At 39.4% G+C, this 12,526-nt stretch overlaps 1 protein-coding gene across 7 annotated transcripts in view; it reads right to left on the minus strand.

Annotated features, from left to right (window-relative positions):
• The window catches only part of ART3 (ADP-ribosyltransferase 3 (inactive)), a 146,376-nt gene that overhangs the window by 35,109 nt on the left and 98,741 nt on the right, over positions 1-12,526 (minus strand). For 4 of the 7 annotated variants that reach the window (XM_061145767.1, XM_061145765.1, XM_061145766.1 and 1 more), the window contains one exon: positions 2,783-2,860. In XM_061145767.1, the coding sequence (XP_061001750.1) occupies positions 2,783-2,851 (69 nt within the window). In that variant the 5' untranslated portion in view covers positions 2,852-2,860. Of the gene's footprint in view, positions 1-2,782; positions 2,861-4,022; positions 4,132-12,526 lie in introns of all 7 variants that reach the window. The other 3 variants (XM_061145761.1, XM_061145762.1, XM_061145763.1) reach the window with 1 other exon arrangement.

Below are 12,526 nucleotides of genomic sequence, written 5' to 3' on the forward strand. Positions count from 1 at the left end.
CAGTATCAGTCCTTCCAATAATTCAGGACCGATTTCCTTTAGGATAGACTGGTTGGCTCTCCCTGCAGTCCAAGGGACTCTCAAGAGTATTCTCTAACACCACAGTTCAAAAGCATCAATTCAAAAAAAAAAAAAAAATAGCATCAATTCTTCAGCACTCAGCTTTCTTTATAGTCCAACTTCACATCCATAGGTAGGTAGGTACTATTATTAGTCCCTCTTTTAAAGATGAGGAAACTAAGCCAGGGAGATTAACTTGCATGGAATTGAGATTTGAACCCAGGCACTCTGGCTCCAGAATCTGTTTCTTAACCAAAATGTGTTTCTGATGATAAAGACCACTGACATTTATATAGCACTTAAAAAAAAAAGTTTAACTTTGTCCTTGTAACAACACTTATGAAAGGTCTGGAATAAAACTCACAACACCATCTTACAAGTAGTGCTAGTAGGAACTGTACTGGCATCAGAAACTGTCTGATTACCAGCCACAAAATATTCTGTTGGGAAAGTCACTGAGACCCCTGAAATTCTAGGTCCATAGGTCGGTTTCTTTAAGTGGGAATTTGAGCTTTACTATATCAAATCATTGCCATCTCCTAGCCAAGAAATGCACTTTCCTCCACAGCACAGAATGTACCAGGGTGCATCCTGGGCACCAATGTCTAATTTATCTTCAAGACTTCAACATATTATAAGACATCACGCCCTGAAAACACCTCCCACATTCCTCACATCATATCCAAGAGTTGATCCACTATGTTCCTGTCTTTCCCCTGTGCCTCTAACCAGTCTCCACATGTCTAATTTTAGACTTCAAGTCTTTCTGGCCCAAGGCCACAGCTGATTGTGTGTTCTGAACAGTGAGTACCTTGTGCAGTGAAAAAGCCCACAAATGCCACCACCATTCAGGGAAAACTGAATGGACACTAAGGAACAGGTACAAAAGCTAGGTGAACCCACTAATTATATTTTCTTCCTGAGTTATCCACTGAAACAAGGCTATACGGATGAAGCTTAATTACCAAAAATTTATTACAAAAATGTAAAAGTGATTTAAAAAGGTATCAAATTATGAAACATTCATAAATATATCAAAATTATGTTGCAGAAAAATATTAAAAAGGCAAATCAAAATCACAGTGAGATACCACCTCATATCCATTAGGATGGATATAAAAATAAGGAAAAAAGGGAAAATAGCAAATGTAGGCAATGATATAGACAAACAGAATCTTCATACACTGCTGTGTAAGTAATATAAAATGTGGAAAACAATTTGGCAGTTCCTCACAAGGTTAAACATTGAGCCACCATATGACCCAACAATTATATACTTCTGGTATAAACCAAAGCAAACTGAAAACATATGTTCACACAAACAAAAATCTGAATGCAAAAGTTCACGGCAGGACTATTCATTCATAAGTCCTGAATGAGGAAATGGCAACTCACTCCGGCAGTCTTGCCTAGAAAATCCCATGGACAGAGGAGTCTGGGAGCTCCAGTCTATGGAGTCACAAAGAGTTGGACATGACTCAGCATGCATGCTCAAATTCATTCATAAGAACCAAAAAGTGGGGCCAACCCAAATGCCCAACAATTAGTGAATTGATAAAATGTGGCATAACCATGCAATGAAATATTACTACACTACAAAAAAGAACAAAGTACTAATATACACTGCAACGTGTATGAAGCTTGAAAATGTTACGCTCAAAGAAGCCACAGAGAAGGCTAGATATTGTATGATTCCATTCAGATGAAATGTCCAGAATCTAAAAATTCATAGAGACAAAGCAGATTAGTGGATCTCAGGGGATACAGGGAAGAGGGAACTTGAATTGACTGCTAACAGCTACAGGGCTTCTTCTGGGGGTGACAGGAATCCTATAATGAGATAAAGTGGTGATGGTTGCACAACATAGAGAATGTATGACAATCACTGAACTATACACTTTAAAATGGTATATTTTTATATGGGAATTGCACTTCAGTTTTTTAAAAGTCACACTGCAAAACAGATAACAGAATATACAGTGATTCTATAAACAATATTTCAGAATATTAAACTCAAAATGGATGAAGTTTTTAAGAATTTAACACATTTTAAAGAAGGCGCTTCAAATCAGTGGACAAATACTCAGTAGTGATGTGAGAGCTAACAATGTGGGGGGAAAAAATCAAGTGAGATACCTGGCTCATACTTTACATAAAAACATGTTACAGAATGTTTAAAGATTCAATTGTAAAAAATAAAGTCATGAAAATTCTATCAGAATAAAAAGAATACTGAATGTGAGAAAATAGCCACTATATAAAACATGGAAAACAAGTAGACATTGTATTGTCAACGTATATGAAGAAAAATACATGTTTTTAGACTATCCGATGCCACGGAGAGACAGCTATAGCACAATATTAACTTAAAAAGGTTAAAAAAAAGAATAGGATATGTAGTGTGAATCTATCTTGTAAATTACAAACATAAATACATAGAAAAAAGGTGAGACGCCTACACACCAACAGATTAAGACTCATTGCCTCTGGGTGGAAAACTGTGGATGATTTTTACTTTCCTTCCTTTGTCTACTTCTAATTTTTAATTTTCTACAGTTAACATGTATCAGTGTGTAAAAAGTAAGATCTACATCTAAAAAAACTAACTTATACCTATTCTATCTGTCCTCATTTCTATCATCAACCCACACACATGCCTCAGGCAACTTTATACCAAGAGTTCCCGTTCCAGTGACCACATGCTTCCCATTCCTAACATTACCTGGAGGATGTCCATCAGAATCATAGGTGCCAACAGCACGGTGACCATTTCAAAATGTCCTGTCTTCATTTTTCCTTTCTAAATTAAAAAGGAATTCCAATTTAGTAGACTTAAAAAAAAAGTTTAGAGAAGTAAAACGGGATGACACACAGGATATACATTTTTTCATTCTGGGTAAGAGTGGATATCATGATGGTTAGGAAGTGATTATGAATAAATTCCCAATGGCTGAAAGGGTCATTAGATTTTGTCTGGTGATCTAACACCTTCATTCTACACATGAGGAAACAAAAGCTCAGAAAACTTCAGATATTTGCTCAGGATTAAATATGTGAATTTCCATTCTCCTGTAGACATGTTGTCTCTCCCACCAATAGTCACTGATAGTCAATTTTTCTTCCTCCCACTCAATCTCCCCTCATCATACACAGAAAATCACAAACTAATAAAAAAAAGGAAAGAAAACAGATAGGTCTCCTAGCTCCCAGTCTCCAAAAATTCTCCAGGAGTTAGTTATCTATACACATCATCCATTCTTTATCCTCTCTGCAAACCAAGTGACACCCATTTGGTAGGATGGAGACAGGTAGTGGTAAAAACTAGAAGGTTATCCGAGGTGTTCTCTTTCTCCCAAATATTCACATTTAAGAGAAACCAAGGATAAAACAAGCATCCTGAGTAACTCGCCGAAAGCAGGAATGAGAATAAGAAGGAGGTGAACAGGAAGCAACTCTGTTAAGATTATATAACTCTACTGGCTATGTGCCCAATATTCATCCCAACATTCATGAGACAGAAGCAGGTAAACAGGAAGGTAAGAGTCCATCAAGGGCTGAAGCCGTCCCAGAATCACTAACTGATTCAATTAATTAAAGACTGCTTTACGGCTTTTTCCACATACCTAAAACAAAGTTGACATGACTGGAACTGAATTAAAATCTTTTTTCATCCTACCAATCACCATATTCTGGCACCTGAAAGTGGGGATAAATAGCACAGGGGAAAGAAGATAGTCTTCCCTTTGGCCCCAGATTGCCATCTTTATTCACGAGCAGTTTCTTTCATTAAAGATATTGAAAGATAGCACAAAAATGCCACTTCTGTGTTAATCGTCCCTTTAGAAAAGAGATTTTGAAAATAACACTTGACAGATAACTGTCACAAGGCAAGCTCTGAATGAGGATTTTCTTGAAAAATCCTCACTTCCGTAGTCTGAATGTAAATAAGTCAAAATGTTTACCTGGCTTTTCTGCCTGTGGAGTTTTAAATGATGCTAGGTCTCACTGTTTCCCCACTCTCTCAGTTGTGGTGAGGGTGTCTTCAGGATAGGAGGTTGTTGACGCTGAGAGCTGAAAAGGGAATGCTCTTCTTTTTATAAACATCCCCAGCAGTAGCTTGGCAGTGGCACATTACCTCATTTGTGTTCTGCTATTTATATCTGGCCCCACACTATCCCTTGGAATCACCACCGTTAACACATGAAATCTCCAAGAGGCTTGTAAAGCCCCAGCAATTCCCTCCAACCACAGCATGTTCAGTCTGAGCCCTCAGTTCTGGGCTTCTCAGAGAGTGATCACACTTCCCATTCCTAACCTTTTGACCCTTTGATTCTGAGATGTCAAACTAAAGCAAGGATTTTACCCTCGCTAGATGGTTCACATAACTCAGGGGACTTCCTGTGTTAATCACCGGCTACAGTGATGGCTATCACCATTCACTCAACTGGCTTACTGTATTTTAGGTACTGGGCCAGGTGCTGGGATGCACAAGGAAAACAAATCTGAAAAGCACTCAAACTAGCAAAAGATATGAAACTTATCCAGAATACATGTTAAGAATCTTAAGTACAAAGCCCAGTGAGTGCACCAAGAAGGGAAGGATTTGGCGGCATCTGCAACTATAGCTCTCATTTGAGTAAAGTACACCTGGCAAATACACTGACTAGTAAATACAATGTTGAAGACCGTATGTTATTTGTTTTTCTCTCCCTGACTTACTTCTTGGCATAATGCCCTCAAGAGCCATCCACGTTGTTACAAATGGCATTTTTTCATTCTTTTTATGGCTGAGTAATATTACATTATATATCTACCACATCTCCTTTACCCACCTAACTGTTCATGGACACTTAGGTTGCTTCCGTTATCTTCTTCTTGTTCAGTCGCTCAGTTGTGTCCGACTCTTTGAGACCCCATGGACTGCAGCACACCAGGCTTCCCTGTCCTTCATCATCTCCCAGAGCTTGCTCAAACTCACGTCCATTGAGTTGGTGATGCCATCCAACCATCTTGTCCTCTGTTGTCCCCTTCTCCTCCTGCCTTCAATCTTTCCCAGCATGTAAATAATGCTATCAAGAACATGAAAGTACAGAAATCTTTTCAACTGTTTTCATTTTCTTTGGGTCAATACTCAGAAGTGGAACTGTTAGATCATTTGTTGTTACTGGTGCTGTTCAGTCACTAAGTCATGTTCAACTCTTTGTGACCCCATGGATTACAGCACGCCCACCTCCTCTGTCCTCCAATATCTCCCAGAGTTTGCTCAAACTCATGTCCACTGAGTTGATGATGCTATCTAACCATCTCATCCTCTGTCACTCTCTTCCCTTTTTGCTTTCAGTCCTTCCCAGCATCAGGGTCGTTTCCAATGAGCTGGCTCTTGCATCAGGTGGCCAAACTATCAGAGTTTCAGCTTCAGCATCAGTCCTTCCAGTGAATATTCAGGGTTGATTTCCTTTAGGATTGACTGGTTTGATCTCCTTGTAGTCCAAGGGAATCTCAAGAATCTTATCCAGCACCACAATTCAAAAGCATCAGTTCTCTGGTGTTCAGTCTTCTTTATGGTCCAACTCTCATATCCATACATGACTACTGGAAAAACCATAGCTTTAACTATATAGACCTTTGTCAGCAAAGTGATATTTCTGCTTTTTAATACGCTATCTAGGTTTATCATAGCTTTCCTTCCAAGGAGCAAGCATCTTTGAATTTCACAGTTGCAGTCACCCTCCACAGTGATTTTGGAACCGAAGAAAACACAATTCTGTTTTTAACTTTTTGAAGAACTCCCCGTATTTTTCATAGTGAATGCACCAATTTACATTCCCACCAAGAGTACATAGTATTTCTTTTTCTTCACATCCTCCAACATTTGTTGTCTTTTTTAATAAGAGCTATTCTAACAGGTGTGAGGTGATATTGCATTGTGGTTTTGATGTGCATTTCCCTAATGATTAGTGATACTGATCTTTCCATCTGTCTGCTGGCCATCTGTGTATATTATTTGAAAAAAATATCTCTTCAGGTCTTCTGTTCATTTTTATATGTATTATTTCTGATTGAGTTGTTATGAATTCTTTACATAGTTTGGATACTAACCCTTTATCATATGTATGGATTTGCAAATATTTTCCACCATTCAGGTTGTATTTTCATTTTTAGATGGTTTCCTTTACTGAGCAGAAACTCCTTAGTTCAGTTGAGTATCATTTTTTGATTTTTGCTTTTACTGCCTTTGCTTTTTGTGTCAAATTCAAAAAATCACTGCTAAGACCAATGCCAAGGAGCTTACCACTTATGTTTCCACTAGTTTTATGGTTCAGGTTTTACATTCACATCTTTAATACATTTTGAGTTAATTTTTGTGTGATGTGAGAGAGTGGTCTGGTTTCATTCTTTTGCATGTGCCTGTTCAGTTTTTCCAATACCATTACTGAACACCATTCCCAACACCATTTACTGAAGAGGTTCCTTTCCCCATTGTATATTGGCTCCTTTGTTGTAAGTTAATTGACCATATATGCATGGGTTTATTTCTGGGCTTGCCTTTCTAGTTCACTGATCTATGTGTCTGTTTTTATGCCAGTACCACACTGTTTTGATTACTATGCATGTGTTAGTCACTCAGTCACGCCCAACTCTGTGTGACCCCATGGACTGCAGCCCACCAGGCTCCTCTGTCCATGGGATTCTCCAGGCAAGTATACTGGAGTGGGTTGCCATTTCCTTCTCCATTTGATTACTATAGCTTTATAATAAAGTTTGAAATCATGGCACACAATACTTTCAGCTTTGTTCTTCTTTCTCAAGATTGCTTTGGCTGTTTGGAGGTTTATGTGGTCCCAAACAAGTTTTGGGCTTCACTGGTGGCTCAGATAGTAACGAGTCCACTTGCAATGCAAGAGACCTGGGTTCGATCCCTGAGTCAGGAAGATCCTCTGGAAAAGGGAATGGCAACCCACTCCAGTGTCCCTGGCTGGAGAATTCCATGGACCAAGGAGGCTGGCGGGCTGCAGTCCCTGGAGTCACAGAGTCGCATAAGACCGAGCAACTAACGCTTCCTTACTAAGCAAGTTTTAGAATTTTTTTTGGTCCTATTTTGTGGAAAGTGCCATTGGAATTTTGAAACAGATTGCACTGAATCTATAGATTGCTTTGGGTAGTATACACATTTTAACAATATGGATTCTTCTAGTTCCTGAGCATGGAATATCTTTCTATTCATCTTAGTCTTCTTTACCTTCTTTCATTGCCTTTATTAAATTTATTCACAGATACTTTATTATTTTTGGTGAACTGTAAATGAGATTATTTTTATTTCTCTTTCTGATAGTTCATTATCAGTGCATTGAAACATAAGAGATTTCTGTGTATTGATTCTATATCCTGCAACTTCACTGAATTTATTAATTCTAGTTTTTGGAGGAATTTTAGGATTTTCTGTATATAGTTTCATGTCACCTGCAAACAGAGACAGTTTTACTTCTTCCTTTCCAATTCAGATGATTTAATTTCTTTTTCTTGCTGGACTGCTCTGATTAGGACTCCCAGTACAATGCTGAGTAAGTGTCTAGAGTGGCCATCCTGGTCTTGCACCTGATTTTAGATGAAAAGCTTTCAGCTTTTTATCATTGAGCATATCAGCTGTAGATCCATCACAGACAACCCTTATCATGTGGAGGTACATTCCCTCTATACTGACTTTGTTGAGAATTTTTTTTTTATATAAAAAATGGGTGTTAAATTTTGTCAAGTGCTTTTTTCACATCTGTTGTGATGATCACGTGATTTTTATCTTTCATTTTGTTAATCTGCAGTATTTCACTGATTGATTTGTGACTCTGAACTATCTCTGCATCCCTGGAATAAATTCCACTTGATAATGATGTATAATACTTTTAATGCAGTTTGCTAGTAATTTGTTAAGGATTTTTACATCTATGTTCATCAGGGATATTGGCCTGAAATTTTCATTTTTTGTAGCATCTTTGTATGGATTAGCCTTATAAAATGAGTTATGACTCAGACATGTTTCCTCCTCTTTCTTGGAAAAGTCTGAGGAGGACTGGTGTTAATTCTTTTTCAAATACTTGGTAGAATTTGTCATTGAAACCATCTGGACTTTTATTTGGGGCAAGTTTTTAATTATTGATTCAATCTGCTTACTAATAATCTGTCTGTTCTGATTTTTTTGTTTCTTCCTGATTCACTGCTGGAAGGTTGTTACTAGGAATTTATCCATTTCCTCCAAGTTGCCCAAATTATTAGCATATACTTTATTTGAAGCAGTTTCTCACAATTCAGTTCAGTCACTCAGTCGTATCTGATTCTTTGAAACCCCATGGACTGCAGCACACTAGGCTTCCTGTCCATCACCAACTCCTGGAGCTTACTCAAACTCAAGTCCATCGAATCGGTGACGCCATCCAAACATTTCATCCTCTGTCGTCCCCTTCTCTCCCTGCCTTCAATTTTTCCCAGCATCAGGGTCTTTTCCCATGAGTCAATTCTTCGCATCAGGTGGCCAAAGTATTGGAGTTTCAGATTCAGCATCAGTCCTTCCAATGAATATTCAGGACTGATTTCTTTTAGGACTGACTGGTTTGATCTCCCTTGCAGTCCAAGGGACTCTCAAGAGTCTTCTCCAACACCACAGTTCAAAAGCATCAATTCTTCAGTGTTCAGCTTTCTTTATGGTCCAATTCTCATATCCATACACAACTACTCGAAAAACCACAGCTTTGACCAGACAGACCTTTGTTGGCAAAGTAATGTCTCTTCTTTTTAATATGCTATCTAGGTTGGTCATAGCTTTTCTTCCAAGGAAAAGCTTTTCTTCCAAGTCTCTTATGATCCGTTATATTTCTGTGATATCATCTGTAATGTCTTCTCTTTTGTTTCTGGTTTTGAGTTCTCTCTTTTCAATGAGTCTAGCTAAAGATTTATCCATTTTGCTTATTTAACAAAACAGCTTTTGATTTCATTCATCTTCTCTATTGTCTTTGTTTCTTTTCATTTATTTCTAGTATGAATTTTGCTATTTCCTTTCTTCTAACTTTGGGCTTTATTTATTTTCCTCTTTCTATATAACTTCTATATGCACTAGGAAATCAAAAATTCATATGACTTGCTTTATTGTGGTAACTTGGAATCAAGTCAACAGTATCTCTGAGGTATGCCAATATATTTACCTTTAGCAGTGAGTTTTATATTTTCATATGTTTTGTTGTTATTAATTAGCATCCTTTCTTTTCAGCTTAAGTCAGTCCCTTTAACATTTCTTGTAACACCAGTTTAGTGAGTGATGCACTCCTTTGGCTTTTGCTTGTCTGGAAAACTCTCTCCTTCAGCTCTGAATGGTAACTTTGCAGGCAAAGTATTCTTGGTTGCAGGTTTTTTCCTTTCCTTGCCACTCCTTTCTGGTCTGAAAAGTCACTGCTGGAGAAAATTTTCTGCTGGTGTTATGGAGGTTCCCTTATACATAACAAGTTGTTTTGCTCTTGCTGCTTTTAAGATTCTCTCCTTGTCTTTAACTTTTGACATTTTAAATATAATGAGTCTTGTGGGTCTCTTTAGATTCATCTTATTTGGAACTCTTTTAGCTTCCTGGATCTAGATGTCTGTGTCCTTCCCCAGGTTAGGGAAGTTTCAATCTTCATTTATCCAAATAAGTTTTCTCCCCTTTTTCTCTCTCCTGTCCTTCTGGCGCTCCTGTAACACAAATGGTAGGCACTTGATGTTGCCCCAAAGTTCTTTATGCTATCTTCACTTTTTTACTACTTTGATTTGGTGAGTTCTTCTACCCTGTCTTTGAGTTCACTCACCCTTTCTTCTGTTTCACCTAATCTTCTGTTGAATCCTACTAATGTATTTTCCAGTTCAGTTACCATACTCTTCAGCTCTGTGACTTCTGTTTGGAATTTTTTTAACATTTTCTAATCTCTTTGATAAAGTTCTCACTGTGTTCATCCACTCCTCTTCTGAGTGCATGGAGCGTTTTTATGATTATCACTTTGAACTTTTTATCAGGTTAATTACTTATCTACTTATCTCTACTTTATTAAGATTTTTCTGAGGTTTTATCTTGTTCATTTGGAACATGCTTCTCTGTTTCTTCACTTTGCTTGACCTTCTGCCAGTTCCTATGCATTAGACAAAACAGCTGTCTCTGCCAGTCCTGCAGGGTTGGCCCTGTATAGGAGACAAACCTTACCATTCAGCCCTGCCCTAACACTCTTGGTTGTTTCTCAACACCATTGTGATTATCCAAGCCGCCTATTTTATTTTTAATAGCTAAGGGAGAACCAAGATCAGTTAGTGTCCCAAAGGGAAAGATCTCACTCAGCATCTAAGTTTAGCCTGATTAGAAGCCAGACCCCATGCGGCAGCTTTTATAAATACAAATAAACAGTTTTGTCAGACCACAAGTACAAGCCCTGCTGGCCCCCAGAGCTAAGTGATCTGGAGGTATCCCCTAGGCAGCTTCATAAAGATCAGGGCTCCAGATGAGTATGTAAGCTCCTTTCAGTGAGAAACCAGTTAAGCTGTGGCATGGTAAAGGGAGGGAAGAAAGATGGTATTCCCCAGCCCACATCACCTGAGAGGATCTCTGTAGCCTCTGGAAGTGCTTCATACCTGAGACTTGTCCTATGGCCAAAGCTCCAGGACTGGAAAGCAGGACTCTTTCACAGAGAGACTAGGGGAAAGTTTTAGTCCACTGTCTGTGCAGTGACCTGGGAGTGGTAGCCTTCTAAGAACTGTATCTCTGATAGTTACAGTCCTGGGGGACCCAGGAATGTCCCTGGCTACCAGACAATCAAGGGATATTCCCTGGGCAGCAGCTACAAAAACCAGAGTGCCAGATGCAAAAACTGGGATACCAGATATTTATAAGCGCTCCCTTTCAAGAGATGCTGACACTCAGGAGTCTAGCAGAAGAGAAAGATAATGCCCCCCCTTCAAGGTCTCAGGTTTACAGTTATCTTATATATGTTTAATTAGAAACCCGTCCCTTGGGTTGCAGCAATAATAAGCTAATATTGGCCCTTTTCACACAAAGATTGAGCTCCTAAGTCTGCTACCTCCTGCTTTGCCCTGGGGGTGATTACTGTTTAAGAACTGTTTCTCTTTGGTTACAGTCTCATGGAGCCTACAAGCTAAGCCTGGCTGGCCACTGGAACCAGGTGAGTAGAGGTGTCCCCTGGCAGCATCTGAAAAAATTAGGGCACTAGAGAAGGGTATAAGCTTCTTTCTGAAAGATACCAGCAAGCTGGAACAAGGTAGAGGGAGAGTGCAAAGATGTAGTCCACCTGCCTCCATACCATGAAAATAGCTCTATAAGCCCCTATGCTGCTACTGCTGCTGCTAAGTCACTTCAGTCGTGTCCAAATCTGTGTGACCCCATAGACGGCAGCCCACCAGGCTCCCCTATCCCTGAGATTCTCCAGGCAAGAACACTGGAGTGGGTTGCTGTTTCCTTCTCCAATGCATGAAAGTGAAAAGTGAAAGTGAAGTCGCTCAGTCATGTCCGACTCTTAGTGACTCCATGGACTGCAGCCCACCAGGCACCTCTGTCCATGGGATTCTCCAGGCAAGAGGACTGGACTGGGTTGCCATTGCCTTCTCCAATAAGCCCCTATAAAGTATGCCAAATCAGAAGTCTGTCCCTCCAGCCAAAGCTCCTGGACAAGCAAATAGATTTCTCTCTCAGAAGGACCAGAAGTGTGTTTCAGTCTACCCTCCGTGTAGTGCCATAGGAGTGGTAGTCTTTCAAGAAATGAATCTCCAAGTACAGTCTCATGAAACCCAGGAACACAAGTCTTCTTGGCCTCCAAAGTCAGGTGATCCCCCAAATGGCAGCTGCAAAAACTGGGTCACCAGATATAAAAATGGAGCAGCAGATGTGTACAGAAGCTCCTGAGAAATACTGGTGCTCTGGAGTGCAGCCAAGTGAGAGCACAAAGATGGCACCCACTGGCCAGAGCGATGGCTGTGGTTTAGTCACTCAGTCATATCCAGCTCCTTGTGACTCCATGGACTATAACCCACCAGGCTCCTCTGTCCATGGGATTTTCTAGGCAAGAATACTGAAGTGGGTTGCACATCCTTCTCCAGGGGATCTTCCCAACCCAGGGATCGAACTTAAGTCTCCTGCATTGTCAGGCCGTTTCTTTACCATTGAACACCAGGGAAGGCCAGCTACAGTGAAGCAGAGTATAAGAATGGAACATACCAAAGAGAAAAAGATAAATACTTTTTTTTTTTTAAGAGTTGGGGAAGGAAGTTCTAGGAGTCCAGTGGTTAAGACTTCACCTTCCAATGCAGGGGGTACGGGTTTGATCCCTGATCAGGGAGTTAATATCCCACAGGCTTTGTAGTCAAAAACCCAAAACAGAAACAACATGGTAACAAATTCAAAAAAAGACTTTAAAAACAATGGTCCACATAAAAAAATCTTTAAAGAAAA

Source organism: Dama dama, chromosome 6, assembly GCF_033118175.1.
Source record: "Dama dama isolate Ldn47 chromosome 6, ASM3311817v1, whole genome shotgun sequence".
Taxonomy (NCBI): Eukaryota; Metazoa; Chordata; class Mammalia; order Artiodactyla; family Cervidae; genus Dama; species Dama dama.